The sequence below is a fragment of the Aplidium turbinatum genome, chromosome 3 (genome assembly GCF_918807975.1).
Source record: "Aplidium turbinatum chromosome 3, kaAplTurb1.1, whole genome shotgun sequence".
Classification (NCBI taxonomy): domain Eukaryota; kingdom Metazoa; phylum Chordata; class Ascidiacea; order Aplousobranchia; family Polyclinidae; genus Aplidium; species Aplidium turbinatum.
The window spans coordinates 39,042,300-39,063,486 of record NC_137474.1 but is presented as its reverse complement, the minus strand read 5'-3'; the positions used below and the strand labels follow the sequence as shown (position 1 = coordinate 39,063,486).

The window sequence follows — 21,187 nt, the reverse complement described above, 5'->3', positions numbered from 1 at the left end:
ACAAGTTTCCATACCGACAGGGAGACAACGAGACGACCTAGTCATTTGCCACCTTACGGAAATGACGATTTTGCCATTTAAAAATTGGAAGTTTAGTAAAGTCGCTAAGCAGCGATTAGTTGAAGCTTAGAAGTAGCTCCAGAACTTACTTATTCATTTTTATAAGAATTTATAAATCTCATCTGTTGTATGACTTCAATTTGTCCTGACCAGAGCACTCAGTCTGTTCTAGGAAGAAATTAGCATTGAAGTATTATTGAGCCTATAAGCATCATTATGTGAAATTTTGAGACCAAGAATTATGCTAGGTATGATTTCTTTTACGTGCTGTGCTGGCACTGCCTAGCACTAAGCAGTCTGAAGTTTTGAGGTTCATTGACAACTTCACAAGCTGTGCTTTATAAATATACGGTACCGTACTTTTACCTAACTTCCTCAAGTTGTCAAACGGATAAAATGAACGCAATTCTTAGTAGCTAGTAGCCTACACACCAATGTTGGGATTGATTCGCTATCAGTTTCTTCAATCTCTAGTTAGCATAGGCTATAACCCAACGTTACAAAACCCGCCGACATGCCAACAAATGTCAGCGACAAATTAAATTAATTAATATTAGTTTTTGAAAAAATCTGCCGGACTTGGGTCGTTTTATTTTTATCCACAGTTATCAGACAAAAATACCCCTATCTACAGGTCGGTCACTGCCGGTTGCATCAACACAGTGCTCTATTGAGATGAATTTTTAATTAAGTTGGCTAGGCCTACGTAAAGAACTACGAAAACATTTTGCGTATGCCTAGGCTATATATTGTAATTATCGACCAAGCATTTTTTTAATTTAACTTTTACTTGCCCTTTTAGACTCTGAAACAAACCAATACAAAGAAAAAGGAAAGTGGGGCTGAAGGGCGAAAGAGACGAGACTTGCAAGCAGCAGAAGCTGAAAAGTCAAGCAGACAAGCTTATGTCCGATTGATTTTGTCCAATAATTCACTTGGTAGTAGGCTACAGTAGACTATACACACACAGCGTCAGATGAAAAAGTAATAAGCCGCGTTGGCTAGTTTTTTTGTTAGAAATAACTTGGAAAGGCGCAATAGCGCAGCATTCTATCAAATTGATTAGCTCTGCAGAGAGAACAAAATTTGCATGACGAAACAATCTCTCGTGACTGCCTTTGAACATTATAAAACGGCAATAATACATTGATTTATTTTCTTCACGATTTGTTCATAAAAGACTTGTATGCAATATTTAACTTAAATTGTTAAAAAGGGCGCACATTTAAACTTTGCCATGGGCGCCATTTTGCATAGATCCGCCACTTGTAGCAGTGGGCTACCGTGTCCGTAGGTTATGTTATTTTAAAGAAATAATAATAAATAAACAAACTGTTTACTCGTCAGCAACAAAATAATTAACCCTGGCTAGCGGACATTTGAAAAAAAATTAGCCTAGAAATTAATTTTTATTTTTGAAATTAAAATAATTTGTTTCTTCATCTGAACAAAAAAAAATATTGTTTGTTCATCAACTAATCCCACAAGTTGTACCAAACTGAAAGAATAACGTGAGCATTGACGCTCGAGCTGAAATGCAACAGCCCGCCGCATTTTGAAGTCTGTTCGGCAGCGTGATTCATGATCACTCACTGGAGACGACATGGGCATTGACGCTCGAGCTGAAATCCAACAGCGCGCCGCATGTGAAGCTTTTTTTTGCCGGCGTAAATTATTGCGCGTCCCGATGTATGAGGGTACGACATCGGGGGTACGACATCGGCAGGGGACGACATCGTCGCCACCCGAATTAGGGTAAGGGTTAACAAAAACTGCGGAAAAATTTTTGCGGAAACTGCGATCAACGAGGGTTAGGGTTAGAGCATAGATTACTCTATATGGTTAGATTTAGCGGAAACTGCGGAAAAATGATTGCGGAAACTGCAATCAGCGACTTCGACTTTTTTTAATTTTTTTTCTCGATCTTTTCAAGGTACGAACTGATGGTCCGAACTGTTCATGGTACGAACTAGGTTGCATCCTGTAGTACCTACCTCCCTTTTGGCATGTTCATTTTTGGACTACGTTTACTTATGAAAATGGCGTCTTTGATGCACAATTACACTGCATCGTTCTTCATACGCAACAATGGCAGCAGTGGCCGAGTGGTTAGCGCGTTGGGCTCGCAGTCGAGAGCCTGCATGTTCGACTTCAGCCACCCGCACTTGCTGTTGTTTCTCTGGGCAAGAAACTTAACGATAATTGTCTCTACCCAGTGATCGATTTCGAGTAATGGGTAGTACCAAATTTAAGTCATAGGTAGAGTAGACAACCGGAAACAGACATTGCTGTCGGCTGCAGCGTGGGTCAGGTGTACGTCGGAAGGCGTACACCGATGCATAGCGCTCAAGTCTGCTTTCCCGCAATGCAGGATAAAGATAAAACAAACAAATGTTGGAGATTTGCAAGAATTTTTTTTTCACACAACTCATTATTTTGTTTGATCATTTCACCAAATGCTAAAGCTTAACGAAAGCGAGTGATACAGGCGTTATTACCATAAGAAGTTATACAAAGGAACCAATATGGAGCGAAATCCTGTCCCGTGTATAGGTCGACCCCTGCTTTTTGACCTGTGAAAATGACTGGCAAAATTCTCAACCTATACTTGAATATATATACAGTAGTAATTTTCAGGGTAAGGGAGGTTTTTTGATATTTTTTTGTCTTAGAATGTCCTGTTGTATTCTAAAGCCAGGGCCAAAGTTTCATTTGAAAAAGAAGCTGATTAACTCCCCCTCTAATACAAGAAGTATAGACCTCATGCTCAGGTCATCCTCACCACTACTGTGCTCGGAATGTCGCTGTCATAATTACAGCTGTGCATGAGCGGGTGTTTACTCACTGCGTTCGCTACACCTACACTAACATTTTGCAGAAGCAACTTTATCTACATTGCTTATATATATTATATATTTACAGTTTATAACTTTAAAACAGCTACATGTGCAGGCCTTGAAACAGCTTTTTTTTTTCGGCGGCCAAACGTGTCCGACTGAAGCAAGCTGTTCGGTGGCCAATCACAAACACATGGCGGCCATCGGAACTTCGACACGCATCAACATACAGTCTTCGAAATTAGCACATTTTTACTTTGGCAGAAACGTTGCCGAGGCCAAACGACAAAAGTTGAAATTGTCTCAGCAATTGCTGTGAACGTTTATTACGAAACAACTGTACCAAAACATGTTCAACAAGAAGCGAAAAATATACTAGAGTAGTCTATCACGACCGAGCTGTTTGATTTGTTGTGATGTAATATTGCCAAAAGTAGCGATAAAGCGAGCAACAAGATACGCAGTTACGCACGTCGCACGCCATTACAGTAATTCACGTTAAATAACTCACGGGGGTTATATTGCGTATAGAGCTCGACCGATATATCGGTCAGCCGATATATATCGCAGGCCTTAAAACTCATATTTTTTTCCGGCAGCCATTGTGGCCTACCGGGAGCTCCTACTCGGCGGCCAAATCTGAGCGCTTGGAGGCAAAAATACAAATAACGATAGCACAAGCAAATAGACTTAAACTTGCTACAATGCTAAAATGATCACTTAGCGTTGTTGAAGTCTGGGAGACGTCCTACAATAGAATCGTTGTACCACGCAATAACTGCTTTATCGGGATTGTAATCTGGTATTGCGGGACCATCCAACGACACTAAATTGTTTCAACTGCATACCGAATACCGCCTTTCATAAAATCTAACCATTTATACCGTTATGATGTCACCATTGAGGGTGTGAAGTCACAAACCCATAGCGGGAACATTTCTCAACTATAAAGACACGTGTTTTTCCCTCGGATGTCAACTAACCTAGTTCCCCTTTTTAACAGTGATTCAATGTCTGACAACATTGCATCGACATAAACACGACAATATTGCCAGCTGATGTAAAATAGCACTTCGGATTAACACTTTGTTGAAATAAACGTCTGGAATTACAAACAAGACTTAGTCAAACAGGCAAATGCACGCAGCTTTTTTAAAAACTTTATTCTAGATTAGAGATGTACCGATACCAATATTTTGGCCGATACCGATCCCGATACCGATATCACTTTTTTAGGCCGATACCGATACTGATACCGATATTTTGGCCGATACTTTGGTGTTACAAAAAGAAGCAATTTTGGTATTTGCAAGGAAATATATCAAATGCTAAGTTTTACCTTATTTGCATAAAACTATTAAAAAAAACTTTGGATTGGCATAATTTATTAAAGATTCAAGAATCCAATCTCAACCACATTGTTGTGTCATAATAGTAGGTTTTAGTAATAAAAGGCCACCGTAATTGAGGATTGGGGTATAAGGGAAGAAACATTACATCATAATTGGGGTTTCTGAAAAATTAATAAAATGTTTGCGCAAACTCTCCAAATAAGGCTATCATAATTGATAATAAGATGTAAAATGTAAACCAAGTGATTTGTGTAGTCGTACAAAAACTACTCGACAAGTAATGTGCAACCTAAGGGCGCTTGTCGTTTGGTTGAAAAGCTTTTGCCATGCCAAGACTACCCAGGTAGCAAAAATGCACAATTCTGCATCGCTCCCACCCCGCCAAACGCTCAAAAATCCTGTGCAACTCGGCTGCCCCCAGCAAGCCGGCTCCACCAGTCGGCAATTCAACTTGCACCCTTAGCCGCAACAAAATCACCAAGCCCAAACAATGTCACAGCAGAATAAGTAGGCCCAAAAAGAAAGCAATGGGGCCACAAATCCTCAAAAAAACAATCAAAATGGTCCCGTTGCGCCCAAGATGACAACCTCATTGCGAAGAAAGGAGCGTCCCTCCCGGCCACCAGCACAAGGCTGAGCACTCACCAGCACAGCGAGCTGCCGCGACCCGCCAACCACAACGGTGCAGCTTCGACACTAGCCATTTCAATTCTTGTCGATGTCAGTTCTTGCTACAAAACGGCTGCCGACAAACATATATTATAGTTGATTGGATGGTCTAAATGGCTAGTGTGGAAGCCACACCATTATGGCCAGCGAATCGCAACAGCCCGCCGCACCAGTAAGCGCCCAGCCCCGTGCCGACAGCAGGGAAAGACACTTCCCCCCACAATGAGGCCGCCATCCCAAGCGCAACAAGACCACTTATTGATTAGTTCAGTGAGGATTTGCAGTACCACCGCCCCCACCCCGAGCCCACCCAATCCGCCACGACATTGTTCAAGCCTGGTGAGTCCACCACAACGAAAGGCGGAAACCAAATCACAAACTGACAGAACCAGCCCACCAAAAATAACCAAGCCACACAGGTCCCTCAAACGTCCAGCAATGCAAAAACGATGCAAAACTACACATTCCCGCCACCTGGGTAGGCCTACTGGGTAGTCTTGGCCTGGTTTTATCCTCTGCTGAGAGTAAAAAAGAAACACAAATGATAAACATTGGAGAAATTGAGTCTCCTTCACAACTTAAGAATCGAACAACGCAAAACTGCTGAAACAAAACGTTTTGTTTGAGTGAAAGAATCACTGTAAGCAAACAATGCCAAAAGGTGCGCCCATGAAGTCATGGGAGTGTAAGGTATCAAAAATTTGATCAGGTTGTTATTTTTCTACTTCAATGTGATGACATTAGTTACTACTTTAAAAAATCTATATCTTTGCTTCTGCAGAAAATCCGCAAAAAACGCCTTTTTTTACACGTTTAGTATCGGCCACAGTATCGGCCAAATTTTGCCGATGCCGATACCGATACTCAAAAAATGGCCGATATCACCGATGCCGATACCGATATATCGGTACATCTCTATTCTAGATCATTTAATAAGCGGAAAATTTGTCTTGTTTTTGTTCAGTTATGTTCGTCTAGTACTGCTCTATAATCATGCAAAAAATCGCAAACCTGCGACTTGTGGTTTGGCGTCACGGTAATTATTGCGTCATTACTCGTGCACAATGGATGAATGCACGTCACGCGTTGGCCTAATGCGCTCACGCATTTGCGAATGCGCGGGTGCAGCTGGATATATTCCATATATACATTAGCAAATGTTTCCGCACAATACAACAGTGGTGATTGTAACGTGCTGACCTAATTCTGCATCACTCTTTGATACTACATATTTTCAACAGTTAATCTACGCTCATTCTATTGCAAAATTAAATAATTGGCTAAAAGAAACTGGCGGCCAAACTTGGCTGACTGAGAAGGTAGCACCGGCGGTCATTCAAGCACTACTTAGCGGCCAAGGCCGCCGGCTGCTTTACGGCTTGTATCGGCCGATATATTGTATGGTCATTCCCCTAAGCATGAATTTTTTTTTTGAAACACGAAATATTTTTCATCACCCACTCTTTAATTCTGAAGATATATTTTTTTGGTGGTAATCCACTTCTAGCTACTTGCGTCTACCTCACAAAACTATTTATTTCAGGCAAAAACTCCATCAACTTTGGAAATACGGAAGGGGAAAAATCCCTAATGCGCAATTGGGGAAATTCGTGGATACAACAAATCTTTTAATTGCACGTTTATTTTCGAATAAATTTGCTTCCATTTGACATGGTTAGCTCCTGCATACCTACTGATTATTTTCACATAGTTTCATCCAAAAAAAAAACAAACCTTGGCGTAATGGATCCCGAAAACGAAGTTGGTCTGTAGGAAAATATGTATAAATTACCGCGGATTCGCAATGTTCCTAATTCATATTTATTTCGGGAAAAAATAGCAATCCAAACATTTTAAAGACTTGAGAACACAATAGCAGTGATGACATTACTCATCAGTTGATTGATTGAATCTTTATATTTGGACTGGGAAAGCTTCTTGCAGAGTTTAATCCTGGCAGTTTCGCATACTTGTAGAAGCTTTGAATCACTGACGCAGGCCCGGTCACCGAGATTGACAGAGTGAAGTTTCCGATTGTTGAAGTCTTGTTGCCAGGGAATTATTTCATCCATTAGATATCGCTGAATGGAAAGCAGTCCTTAACGTGCGTTGCTCAAGCGCACACACCGAGAATCGAACCAGCGCTGCTTGATCTTGAAGGTTTTTTGTTTCAGAAGTCACGCGCTAACCAATTGAGCTATCGGGGCGGACGGCATTACACAATGCAACAGTAAAAAATTTATTAAAGAAATTGAAATGAACAACACAGCATAAGAAACACGAAAACAACACAAAGGAATTAAAATGATTTAACAAAGTCTTCAAATATTTTGACTCGCTCTGCGTGACGAGTGCGCGCGAGACGTACTATGGCATCATGGCTAGTGCATTGCCATTTGTTGCCTTTAAGAGGTAACATGGATGCAACAGGTATTACGTCACATGTTGGGAAAATGGAGATGTCCGGATTTAAATCATCCGGGACATTTTGCATATTTCAAACATGTATACTATGTTCCTGTTACTGACAAATATAACGTTACTGACAAATAAACGATTGATTGACATTTGTAAATTCGCCTCCGACTCTGAACACCCCCACACTAGCCTGTATAATATATATATATACATGTTGAAATAAGTTTCTGCATTCTCCAATGCATATATCTGCATCCTAGGCAAAGGCTAACTCTTCATTACACTTCCTTACCTTTTCCATGACCAGATCGAAACGAATATAATAAAAGCATGACCGCTCTTGCGCAATGGTAAAATTGCGATATTTATTATCGCCATCTAGCGGTTGCTGTTTTGAACTTTTATTTGCCACATGGCGCTAGAGTATTATTTTCCGATTTTATTGATGTTTCAATGGAAATTCTAGGTTCACCAGAAGAGATTTAACAGCAAAGTTAGTGCAGACGGTCAGAAAGTTTTCAATTTTATTAGGGACAGGGTTTTGGGCCTAGGTGAAATATTTGCTAATAACTGAAATCTGAAAAGCGGTTTTGGTGTAATTTTTAGTGCAGAAATAGGGATAGCAATCTTCTTGCCTGTGCCATTTCAGTTTTTGAGTTTAAACAAACATTAGCCTGTTTTATTTGAAATTCGTGTTTCAGGTTATTTTACCAAAAATTCGTGTTTAGGGGAATCAGTATATCGGCTATTTTTTGCCGATAAACATCGGCCAGCAAAAGCAAACTCAAAACCAGCCATACATGCCTTTAGAAGAAACACAAGTTGCTCAAACGTGCTTGCATAGCACAAACAATTGTTGCGAGAATATGATTTCCCGCCCATTCTAGTGCGCGCATCTAGAAAATGTTAATACTGTATCCCTTAGCTTCCATTCAAGCAGGAAAACGTTCGATTTTTACGTTGTTTCAACGATTGGTGACATTGCATCAGCGTAACAAAGGTGAACGCTTCGCTAAGAATCGATGGGAGTAGTGAGTACCGGTGTACTTCTACCCTAAACGCGCGCAACTTATTTTAAGTCTTACGTCACAATGCCTGACTATGATCTCCGAGTGATATTGATAAGGCAAGATTCGTTACAAAATTTGATCATGCGAGTAGGCTATCACAGTAAGATGCAGCAAAATTTGTCAAGTTTTGGTATTACAGTAAGAAAAAAAAGGCCCAGGGAAAATTAACTTTCTCTCACATGACATGCAAAAATAAACCCAAAGAAAAAATCCTAGTGAAACTTTGCACAGAAGAAAACAGTAGTGTCATTGTAGAAGTTGCAAAAATAAACCCCAAAAAAAGCGGGTCTGCTACTATTCGGTGAGTCCGATTCGGTGAGTTCCCAACCTCTAACCCCTACCCCCTAACCCTAAAACGGCAATGATAATTAGGCTACGGTACCCGATAATTTAAAAAAAAAAATTGAAAAAATCCCCTACTAAGGGATCGGACTCACCGAATTGGACTCACCGAAGCGGGCCATTCCGAAAAAAAGCCAAGTGAAACTTTGCACAGAAGAAAATAGTAGCGTCATTGTAGAAGTTTTCCGACCCGTGCCCAGAGCATTGTGACGCAAGAAGCCACACAACCTCGTTTGGTGGAAGTTATGCAGCGTATTGCAGCTACATAGTACATGGCGCTTTGACTCTCCAAGCGCACGTCGTTGGTCTGATGAAAACCTTCGCTGAAATTTTAAAAAGCCTTACAAATCGTAGCCATAACTCTTAAATGGCGAAGAATTTAGACTGGACACGTTTGTCCGCCGTTAGCAAAAACGAATTTCGAGGCCTGGGTTGTTTCTTTTTTGTTTGGTGTTTTGTTGTGATTAGTGTTAAGAATGATTTTTCCATTACAGCAACTAATGCATAAACTTTCTTGGGCTGGTTTGTTGCTTAATAACTTTGTTGGTAACAAACTTTTTGTAGCTAATATATATCGGTATCGGCCTAAAAATTTCATAAATATCGGTATCGGCCTGAAAAAGTGATATCGGTCGAGCTCTAATTGCGTACCGTAACAATGCCCAGTAAGAAAGTTACGTTTGTTTTACATTAATTCAACATCTAGCAACGTTGAATTATCATAAAATAACATCAATTGCTCAACCAGGTACTGGTAACAAATTAATAGCTCCCTGCGAGAAGATTGCCTTGATTTATGTACACACTAACATAATTTCGGCACAATTGGGATACTGCGAACAACACGAAGTCTGTTTGATAAAGAAGTAGCTGTCAGAATCGGAATCATCAGATGCTGTAGGCCTATCTGAGCACGAGGTAGTCGCGTCATCGCTGGAATCAGACACATCAAGAGGCTCATCGCTTGGCTGTAAATCTACACCGTCTTCGCAATGAAGCATCCACGTTTTGCGGCTTTCGTGCTTTGATACCAATCCACAATCCACATGCCTCTTTTGCAGAGCTCCATTAGGGTGTTGGCTAAGGTACAAATCTATAGCTGTGTCATAACGACTGGAAGGAATGTCTAACCCTAACCTTACAAGCGCTTGTGTGGCCTCGACATTTTTATTGCCGACACTAATTTCGAAGACTGAATATATCGCATCAATAAAGTGCAAGCCTTAAAGCAGCCGGCGGCCATCGCGGCCATGGCCGCTAAGTAGTGCTTGAATGACCGCCGGTGTTACCTCCTCCGTCGGCCAAGTTTGGCCGCCGGTTTCTTCTAGCCAATTATTTAATTTCGCATTAGAATGATCGTGGATTAAATGTCGAAAATATGTAGTATCAAAGAGTGACGCAGAATTAGGCCAGCGCATCATAGTCACCACTGTTGTATTGAATATATCCAGCTGCGATCACCAGCGCTGTAAGTCTTGTTTGCAATTCCCGATGTTTATTTTAACAAAGTGTTAATCCGAAGTGCTAATTTACATCAGCTGGCAATATTGTCGTTTTTATATCGATTCAATGTTGTCGGACATTGAATCGTTGTTAAAAAGGAGAACTAGGTTAGTTGACATCCGTGGGTAAAACACATGTCTTCATAGTTGAGAACGCTGTGGGTTAGTGACTTCACACCCTCAATGGTGACATCATAACGGAATAAATGGTCAGGTTTTATGAAAGGCGGTATGCAGTTGAAACAATTTACTGAGCTGCGATCAGTTAAATCAATTTAGGGTCGTTAGATGGTCCCGCAATACCGGATTACAATCCCGATAAAGCATTTAATGCGTGGTACAACGATTCTATTGCAGGACGTCGCCCAGACTTCAACAACGCTGAGTGATCATTTTAACATTGTTGCAAGTTTAATGCTATTTACTTGTGATATCGTTATTGTATTTTGGCCTCCAAGCACGCAGATTTGGCCGCCGAGGAGGAGCTCTCGGTAGGCCACGATGGCTGCCGGAAAAAAACACGAGTTTTAAGGCCTGAAGTGTATTGTGATGTCACTTGCATCCTGCGCATGTCAGACATCAGCTGCTTGGTCCATCAATAATGTTAACAATTCAAGCATAGATAGACGGTGTGTATTATGATTTATCGGGTACTTTGACTGCTTTCTAATCCTTTGTGAAATGTGATTATAAGTGGCAAAGTACTTTATTCACAAGGCCGCTTGTGTAAAATTTTCTCGGAACTTCATGGCGGACAATTGCGGCCGATGGAAGGGCGAGACCCGGTGGACAAAATGTCGGTTTTTGTAGGTTAATCGCGGCTATGGCCGCCTTCAGTTTCGAGGCCTGTACAGTGTACATGTGTAACTAGAATAGGCTACGCAACATATTAATACATGGGTAGTTGGGAACATTGGGATGTTTAATTTAATATGAAAATGTGTAATGATTATTTTTTTAATAGGTTCTTGGTTATTGTAACGTTTATTTCATGATGTTGGGTATAGCAAAGAATGCTTTTGTAGCTTTGGTAAGTAATTTGTATTGTCTCAATTTCATTGGTGAACACAGCTATGCTTTAACTTTACTACTTCTACTCTGCTTCAAACAACTTCATATTAATACCCAGTGTTATTAATTTAACAAGTTGCTCAATGCCAAACTTAAATTTGAGTGAGTTTTTAAGAAATATATGAGAAATATATACAGATAGAGGCAATTGCTGCAGAGAAAGAATTCTCATCCCCACTAGTGGAGACAAAATCAAATTTGGACCATGTTAATAATGATCTGGCAATGTCTTTGCACGTACTGCAAGATTTAAAATAAATTACTTAATTTAATATTCACAGAACTTTTCTTTTGTTATATGACTCATTGCTAATAGTATATATACAAGTTGAGTTTAAAACGATTTGTGCCCACGCTTTGAAATCAGATAATAATTTTAAAGAAATAGTTTCAGTTTAAACTTGAATCAAATTATTTTACAGCTTTTTATTCAGCTTTGGGTTGCCGTTGATTTTGATGACCTTTTGGTTTTTCACTGCCATCCTTGTGCGAATTATTGTGTTTTGTATATTTTTATATATTATTCACAAACAAAAATAAACTGAAATTGTGATCACGCTACTAGGTTCGTCAAAATGTACGTCCTCTGTTCACTTCAAGCAGAGTTGCCAGTGGTGCCATCTTCAACCATATTGATACTCCTGAAAACAATGCAAATACTCCATTTGATTTCACAAATGAAAATTACAAGGTTAGTAAAGTTTGGATGATGTGATGATATTGATGTAATGTGATAGTACACTTGATCTTACCACGTTCCACTGAAATGCCTCCCAAGGCCAAATGTAAGGTTTCAATTATAAGAAGGGCTTCAAGTTTGGCTGAAAAAACAAGAATTAAAGTTATTACATGAAGTCACACTTAATTGATTAAATTGAGCTTTTTTATTTTTCTTCCACAATCTTTATTTTTGTATTATTTTATAGCAGTTTTCCCTGCTAGCATGAGGGTTGACCAATTTTTGCTATGCCTTTCTTAGAATTCTTCACCACAACCATACCACATCTTACTTACAGCCACACTCAAGTTAATCTTGTCAGATTTTCTTAACGTTTTGCTTCTGAAACAAGTCAAGTCGCAAATTTTCCTTTTTTTTGTAACCAAGTCAAATAAAGTTTTTGATCTTATTGTCAAATTTGTGCATTTTTGACTAAAATTTTTTTGTTTTTAATTTCATGACAACCTATATTTTCTAAATCATTTTGATGGTTCCACCGGATGCATTCAACATTTTTGTGACATTATCAAGGAAGCATTAATAGAAATGCCACTTTTTATGGAGTTAGCGGAACATTAGAAAACATTTTGTTTTCATTTCAACTTCTTTTCTTAAATTCTGCAATTCTTTCAATAACTTATGGCGATTTCAACAGTTTTGACAACAAGGTATAACCTATAAACAATTAAACATTTGTGTTAACACTTTGCTGATTTTGCTTTAAATGAATATAGTATATATAATATTAGTTTTGGTGGACAAAATTTAAACAACTGACTCATTTCCTTTTTAAACATAAAACTATATATATACTTTACAGTACAAAAAGATCGCACAAACCTTTTCATTTTGTCACACGCGGGCGTGAATTGGATATAGTTGGAAGTCATTTGTTTGTTACCATAAAGAGAATAAGCGTTGCATTTCTTATGTTTTTGTAATCACATTTTTGTGTATTTTATGTGGGCATAGAGTTTTTGCCGAAAATGTTACAATTTACTCTTTCTTTCATTTTGTTTTCTGTAATTGCTTGAATAATGTTTTTCAGTATCATTAGTTCGAGCTATCTGTTTATGATATTTTTGTATTTATCAGAGGATTGATGCCATAATGGCAAATTACCCTGAAGGACACAAAGTAGCGGCAGTAATGCCTATACTAGATCTAGCACAAAGACAACATGGCTGGCTTCCTATTTCTGCAATGAACAAAGTCGCTGCAATTCTCAACGTACCTCCGATGCGCGTGTATGAAGTAGCTACCTTTTACACAATGTACAACAGGTAAAAAGTTTGGTAGTCATTCTATAGAACGTTTGGGTCTGCTACTATTCGGTGAGTCCGATTCGGTGAGTCTGATTCGGTGAGTTCCTAACCTCTAACCCCTAACCCTAACCCCAAACCCCTAACCCTAAAACGGCAATGATAATTAGGCTATGGTACCCAATAATTTAAAAAAAAATTGAAAAAATCCCCCGTTAAGGGATCGGACTCACCGAAACGGGCCATTCCGAGAACGTTTTGTACTCTAGCAGCTGTGTGCTCCAAAGATTGAAACCAAACTGATCTATATACGACATACGTTATACACTGGAGGCCGATGTAATTTCGATTTTGAATTCTACGATAAATTTATATCCCTTTGAAATGATAGTTGAATCCAAATTGCCAAAATGTGATTACTAAATCTCAAATCACTGCGGAACTTCTCACATTACATTAAAAAAACAAGTCTTTCACTGTTAGCACTGTTGCCAGACGCTTTTTGGGATTTTCCGCATAAGTGCCAAACTTGAGTCCTTTATTTGTACGGTAACAGTTACAACAGCACAAAAGTAGCTTAAATTCTCTACTTAAAATAACACGAATATTTACACTTATATACTAACTACTAGGGTACCGGTACTCAAACTATCTGCTTATACTAGCGATTTTGGCTACTAACAGATCAGACTACAGTCAAGTTTGAAGCTGCATGTTGGCATGACCTATGTGCATAGGCGCCGGGTTTTGAAAATTGCCGGGGGGGCAAACTTTCTAGCCGACTGATTGCTTACATTCAAAATGCTGATGTTTGTTTGTCAGCATTGATGTTTGTTTGCGTCTATTTGCCATTGTATATCGCCAAGCTTTATAATGAAGGCTCAGGCCTCGAAAGTCCCGGCGGACATGTCCGCCGTCACAGCATGTGATGTCCGCGGGAAGTACCATCTAGATCGGTCATATTTGTCCGCCGAAAAACAACACAAGAACTAGCGATACAAATCGTCGTTGCATAGCACGAACAATTATTGCAATAATATATTTTCCAGCGCATTCTAGCGCGCATCTACAAAATGTGAATACTGTATGGCCCTTAGCTTCCATTCAAGGAGGAAAACTTTCGATTTTTACGTTGCTTCAAGGATTGATGACATTGAATCAGCGTAACAAAGGTGAATTCTTCGCTAAGAATCGATAGGAGTACAGGTACTTCTACACTAATCACGCGCAATTTAGTTCAAGTTTTACGTCACAATATCTGGCTTTGATCTCCGAGTAATAATGATACGGCAAGGTTGGTTACTAAATTAGATTATACGAGTACGCTATTACAGCAAGATGCAACAAAATTTGTTAAGTTTTGCTATTACAGTAAGAAAGAAAAGACCCAAGGAAAATTCACTTTCGCTCACATGACATGCAAAAATAAACTTAAAGAAAAAAGCCTGTGAACCTTTGCACAGCAGAAAATAGTAGCGTCATTGTAGAAATTTTCCGACTCCTGCCCAGAGTATTGTGACGCAATAAGCCACACGACCTCGTTCGGGGGAAGTTAATCAGTTAACTGTGACGTATTGACCAGCTACACCGCGCTTTGACTCTTCAAGCGCAAGTCGTTGGTCTGATGAAAGCCTTTCAGAGTGACTTTACTGATTCTTTAAAAAGCCTTCTAAAACCGTAGTTATAGTTCTGAAATGGCGAAGAATTATTATCAAGATAAAGTGATTAAGCATGACGATCGACGGCTAAAACTGGTGTGTCCGCCGTGAGACTTGATTTGTCCACCGAGATAGCTGCTCAGACCGGACACGTTTGTCCGCCGTCAACAAAAACGAATTTCGATGCCTGTAGGCTACTTCGAATTATATGCTAGTCACTTTGAACTTTAGCTCTTAATACGCGTAGATACTAAACTGAGCAAACTGCACCTCGTTATTGACACTCCCAAGAAAAAACAAAGCAGAAGAAATCAAGAAAAACGTTTTTCAATCATTGTTACTATGCTTCAATGGCACCATGCTGGCGTTTATCAGCTACCGTACTTCTGTTTCTTAATTGAGATCGATCCGCAATGAAGGTCAAACTAACGCAAATTTGAACTTAAAAACATTTGCTTTAGGATTTTTTTTTAAATAGTTTGCAGGGGGGGCAGCCACCCCGAGCTTAATTCACGGGGGGGCGCCGCCCCTCCGCCCCCCCAGAGTCGGCGCCTATGCCTATGTGTAAAGGTCGTCATGTTGAAAGCTTTAAACTTTTTTACTAGATTTTTAGTGATGTGAATGTGTAATGATATTCTAAACATTTAGTTGCTTGCTACCGTCTATCTGGCTGAGTTGTTATCTTTTTAGTTCAGTTTCAACCTACTACTGCAGACACTTCAAAGGTTGTTGGTTTATCATTCGCAAGGAGCAAGTATTTAAAAAAAAACCACTTAATAGCATGCTTGAAGGACGAAGGTTGTCACATGATATTTGGCCGGCGTGACCATTTGGAATAAATCTTAACACAAAAGCGATTGCATAGAACAGATAAAACTGTTCTTGTCATTTTCGTAAAGTTGTTCTGACTTTTTAAAATAGTATAATGTGACACATAATACACCTTTTGCTTTTAAGTTGTTTTTTTTTTGTCTAAATTGATGTCGATCATCAAGTATATTATGTAGTTAGAACCGAACGCAGAGCACGCTTCTTTCGGTGTAAGAAGTTTGATTTTGATCAAAATGTAGAGTCCAAAACGTAAAATGTTAACTCATGTTCACTGTTCAGTAAGCCTGTGGCATGAAATAGCTGAAACCGCTTAAGGATTTTTGCTCTACTTCGGTACCACAAATCTAAGTTGTTTCTGACAGAACACAAGAGTCGACTTTGCCTGAGCAACCCTACATCGGGAGCTCCCACTCTCGCATATAAGGCACCGTGGTCCAACGGGTGTGATAACTAGTCACAATCCCCCGCAAGCGTTCAATGTTATAAATTGAATTTTATTTTATTTTAAACGTTATCAAAGTAAAAAAAAATGTTCCACTGTAAGGTTAAAGAAAGTTGACTAACCAGTGGCTGCTGGTGAGTTGTAGAAATGGGAGTGCTGCGTGTTCGCCGAAGGCGAATCCAACAGCGGGGGGTCTGGGGAGCTCCCCCAAAAAAATTTGAAAAATTTGATTTGGTGCATTCTGAGCGTATTTTCAGCTATAAATTGTGATAAAAGTTTAAGATAAAACTGGCTTATTTAAGAGTTTCTCAAATGTGTAATATTTAGTAGGGGACGATCAACAAACAATGAATAACGCGTGATACGTGAATAACACGTTCTAAATGGTAAAAGAGAAAACGCTTGTTATTTCTTCATTAGCCTACCTACTTGACAATTTTTTTTTTAATTTTAAAGTGACTAACATACATTTCCGTGTAAATTAAAAGTTGTAAAGCCAGCCTACCATTGCTCCTGCAGAATCTTGAGCACCCCACCTGGCGGAAACATATGAACTGTCTGCAGTTTCAAAACTTTTTAACTGTTTAATAATATGAATATCAGCATTACATTTTTCTTGAAGCTATTCCAAGCTTTCATTGAAGGGTCAAATCTCCCTAACTAATCTTAATTTGCTTGCAGCAACCATCGTCGTGAAATTTCACAATGTAACACTTGCCGTTCCATTTGGGATAGTATCCTGGTCAATTGTGCTGTTTGTTCACAGCACAAGCTTTTGCTATGCGTTTGTATTCGTAATTCAAGAAAACTTGCTGCTCTTTGACGTCACAATCGAGTGTTTTTTGTTTTTTTTTATTTCACAGCACGCAGAGTTTCCAAATATAACTTGCACTTAACAGTTAGCAATTCTGTGAACAGAGAACATAAAATACATTTTGGGCAGAACAAACGTTAAGATACTTGAGAAACTTCGTGAAAACTTTTGTGGGAGTGCTGCAGCACCGCAGCACACACTAGCGAGCCGCCCCTGGAACTCACGTAACATTTGGCTGATTAAGTGATTAACCTTGTTCACAGAAAACCCGTTGGCAAGTACTTTCTTCAACTGTGCACTACGACTCCTTGCATGCTTTGTGGGTCTGATGACATCTTAAAAACAATTGAGAATAAACTTGGAATCAAAGTTGGTGAGACAACGAAAGACAAGATGTTCACATTGGTTGAAGCCGAATGTCTAGGAGCATGCGTGAACGCGCCCATGATACAGATTAACGACGACTACTATGTAAGTGAAGTTGTAGTTTTATCTCGGTTAAGCTTCTCTTACATACTACGACAGTTTATCGAACGACTATTGATCAAACGACAGTTAATCGAAACGACAGTTTATCGAAACGACAGTTTATCGAACGACAATTAATCGAACGACGGTTAATCGAAACGACTGTTCACCGAACGACAATTTATCGAACAACAATTAATCGAAAACCTAACCCTTAACCCCTAACGCCTGAGTATTCCATTGCGTATGTGCTTTGTCGTTCGATAAACTGTCGTTTCGATAAACAGTCGGTTCCATCAACTGTCGTTTCGATGAATTGTCGTTAGATTAACTGTCGTTCCATAAATTGTCTTTTGATAAATTGTTGCGTCACGCTCTTATATAGTATGTAATATGTACCATATGCTAAGTTCAAAGGCATTAACAGCAGGTCTATGAAGCGGGGCAAAAATAAATGACTCCGACTCCTTGTTTACAACTTACCGTTTCCGGACACGCCAAAATAGATCCGACTAATACTTGGCCTATGACGCTGTTAATCAGAGCTGTGGAATCGGGCGAAAAATTATGCGACTCCGGCTCCTCGGTTTATAACTGGCTGACTCCGCACACGCCAAAATCCCTCCGATTCCATAGCCCTGATTAACAGCGTCATAGTCCAAGTGATTAGTCTGTATTGACAAGTTGACCACCAGCACGGTAATACTGTACCGTATTGTAAATATAGATTGTCTAATGTCTAGCGTAGGTGGTGTGTCATTTGCAGGCTGTTCATGCGAACAACTCATAGCCACGTTCTTAACTTCAGAGTAGTTATTTGAAGAGCATGTGTTCAGTGATTGCTACGGCAAAATATAGAATGTGGCTTTTAGTTTTCTTGACTTATTGCTTGATTACTTCGTGTTAATGAACTTGCCATGTAGGAAGATTTAAAGCCTAGCGACATGGAGAAAATATTAGACGATCTTATGGCTGGAAGAACGCCCGAACCAGGACCAAGGTTTGTGCTAATCTACAAGAATATTCTTTAGAATAAGAAGCAGATCCTTGCAGGGGTGGGAGGCAGAAGGTGCAGTTGCCCCGGGCCCCCCGACGTGGAAAAATGTGATTTTGTGTTATTATTATATATTTTTTCAATTAGTAACATTGTGGGTGACTTCCAAGTAAACTTTTTTGCACGAGAGCCCCCGATTTAAAAGTGCCCCGGGCCCCCATCAGTTAAACTCACCCCTAGTGGGTGGCATACGAAATTAAAGTTAATCTCTTGGCCACTAGATCACGAAAACACACACATCACGAAAACACATCACACACATCACGAAAACATTGTCATTCGTCGCATGAAAACCAAAGTGTGCTATGTCTGTAGGCTACCATTGTGCATAAAACGCCAAAATCTATGAACAAGACAGTGTAAGTTTGACAAGGGGCAATGGGGCATGCATTAAATCTGAAACTACATACAACAGGTTTCAAGAAACGTTCATAAAGTGAAAGAAACTCTAAAATTGGACAAAGCACGCTTTTGGTAAAATGTGACACGACGATGTTCGAACAGCTCTAAAAACATTCTGTTTCAATAGACATTTTTAACTGGATTGTCGATGTTTTGAAGGGTCATCACTGGTTTATCGCTGCCGCTGTGCACTATTGTCATTCATATATATTTTTAATGTTTTCTTCAGAAGTGGAAGATTCGCCTCTGAACCACTTGGTGGACTGACGTCTCTCACAGACCCCCCCACAGGCCCAGGATTTGGATTAAGAGACGATTTGTAGTCATTACGTATATTTTATTTTTTAGTTAAATTTCTTTTTAAATGATAACAAGTTTTGCCATTGCTGCAACAAAATAAATTCGCCAGTCAGGAAATGTTGTCATTTACATTGTTTTATGCATGTCGTCTAGTTGTCTACTGTCTAGCTTATTTGTAATACGATACTGTGCAACAGACAGGGTCATTGTGGGGGTAATTTGTCTACCATAGACTACCAATAAGATCCTCGACTCCCAAATCAAGGCAATTCTAGACAATCGCACTATATCAAAAGAGTACGCGGTGGTTTTTCCAAGTTGGCCGGCCCATACGGGCCCAACATAGCGAAACATAAAAGAGTAGTTTAGTTGTTTGTATTTCTGACCATCACAACGAAAACAATACGCGTCAATATCAACACCGGTATAACAGGTCTAGAAAAGGCAGAAGCGACAAAACGCGAACGTTAAAACGGACATTGGATAGTTTTTGTATTTATATCGTTGGACTGACAAAGCCTTTGGTAAGTCATTCCCGATACCTAGTCCAGTTTGATAGCTCAGTTGGTTGGCGCGTGACTTCTGGAACGAAAAAGCTTTAAGATCAAGCGTCGCTGGTTCGACTCTCGGGGTGTTCGCTTGAGCAACGCACGTTAATAAGGACTGCTCTCCATTCAGCGGTAGGCTATCTAATGGATGGAATAATTTCCCGGCAACAAGACTTCAACAATCGAAAACTTCACTCTGTCAATCTCGGTGACCAGGCCTGCGTCAGTGGTTCAAATCCTCTACAAGTATGGAAAACTGCCAGGATCAAGCTCTGCAAGAAGCTTTCCCAGTCCTACGATAAAGATTCAATCAATCAATTTTGCATATTTGTAGACGTTTGAAGTATGGCCGGTTACAGATTTTAGCAGAGTGAAGTTTCGGATTGTTGAAGTGTTGTTGCTGGAAATTATTCCATCCACCAGGGCCGTAGCCAGACCACAGAGCAAGGGGGGCCAACTTTGTTTTAGGGGGGCCGAAAAATTTGAATCATTATAATTGTAGCTGTTGCTCGAGAATGTTGGGATTTAGCAAGGGGGGCGACATTTTTTTTAGGGGGGGCGAGGGCCTGCCATCCACTATGTGCCACTGGATGAAGAGCAGTTCAGAAATGCGTTGCTCGTGCGCACGTTGCTCGACCCCGAGAGCCGACAGCGCGCATGATCTTGAATCAAGTGTGTAACCATTGAGCTAAAAGGGCGGACGGAAATAAGTTATAAAGCTTGTAAAAAATGGCACGGTAGCAAAACATTATGGAAAACTATTTCATCTTTGATTTGCGTTACTTTTTTTGGTTGCATTCTCATCATAAAGTACAATAACTGCCAACAAAGCTTCTGTGATGACCTTGTTGTAAAAAGAACAGATTTTTCTGTCTGGGATAGTCACCAGGTATTTTAAAGATAACAAAAAATCAATCAGTTGAGTAGGAGCGATCTTCCTGGCGTCAACACTACTTGACTATGCTGAAAAATTGACTGTACATTTGACCAAAAATAAAGAACCAAAATAAAGATACTGAACTCATGGATTGCAAACATTTCGAAAACTATGTCTATGTTTTCATCTTTCATTGGCATTTGAATAGAAATTTTCTGATCCCAAAAAGTATAAATAGATAAAGATACTTGCATTCACAGTAATTGAGATCATGCTCAGCTTGTCAAAATAATGTTTGGGAGATATTAAGCGAAGGAAAGTTGCGTTTGGGAAACTTGAACAGCTGTAAGGATATTCATCTAGCAGCATTTGGCAACACTGGTTGATTGTTTTGTGGAGGTTTTTGAGGTTTGATCATTACATAACTTTAATGCAAAGAAATTTATTCTCACACGAGTCGGTTCGATCATATATTGCTAAAAATCGATTTTG

The 21,187-nt window shown here is 39.6% G+C and overlaps 1 protein-coding gene across 1 annotated transcript; it reads left to right on the top strand.

Annotated features, from left to right (window-relative positions):
* Positions 1-11,218: 11,218 nt before the first annotated feature.
* Positions 11,219-19,387, top strand: LOC145766930 (NADH dehydrogenase [ubiquinone] flavoprotein 2, mitochondrial-like). The gene is made up of 6 exons (XM_082578638.1): positions 11,219-11,280; positions 11,887-12,012; positions 13,135-13,322; positions 17,310-17,517; positions 18,438-18,514; positions 19,200-19,387. The coding sequence occupies exons 1-6, from the start codon at positions 11,242-11,244 to the stop codon at positions 19,291-19,293; spliced, it is 732 nt and encodes a 243-aa protein (XP_082434764.1). The 5' UTR covers positions 11,219-11,241; the 3' UTR covers positions 19,294-19,387.
* Positions 19,388-21,187: the final 1,800 nt, after the last annotated feature.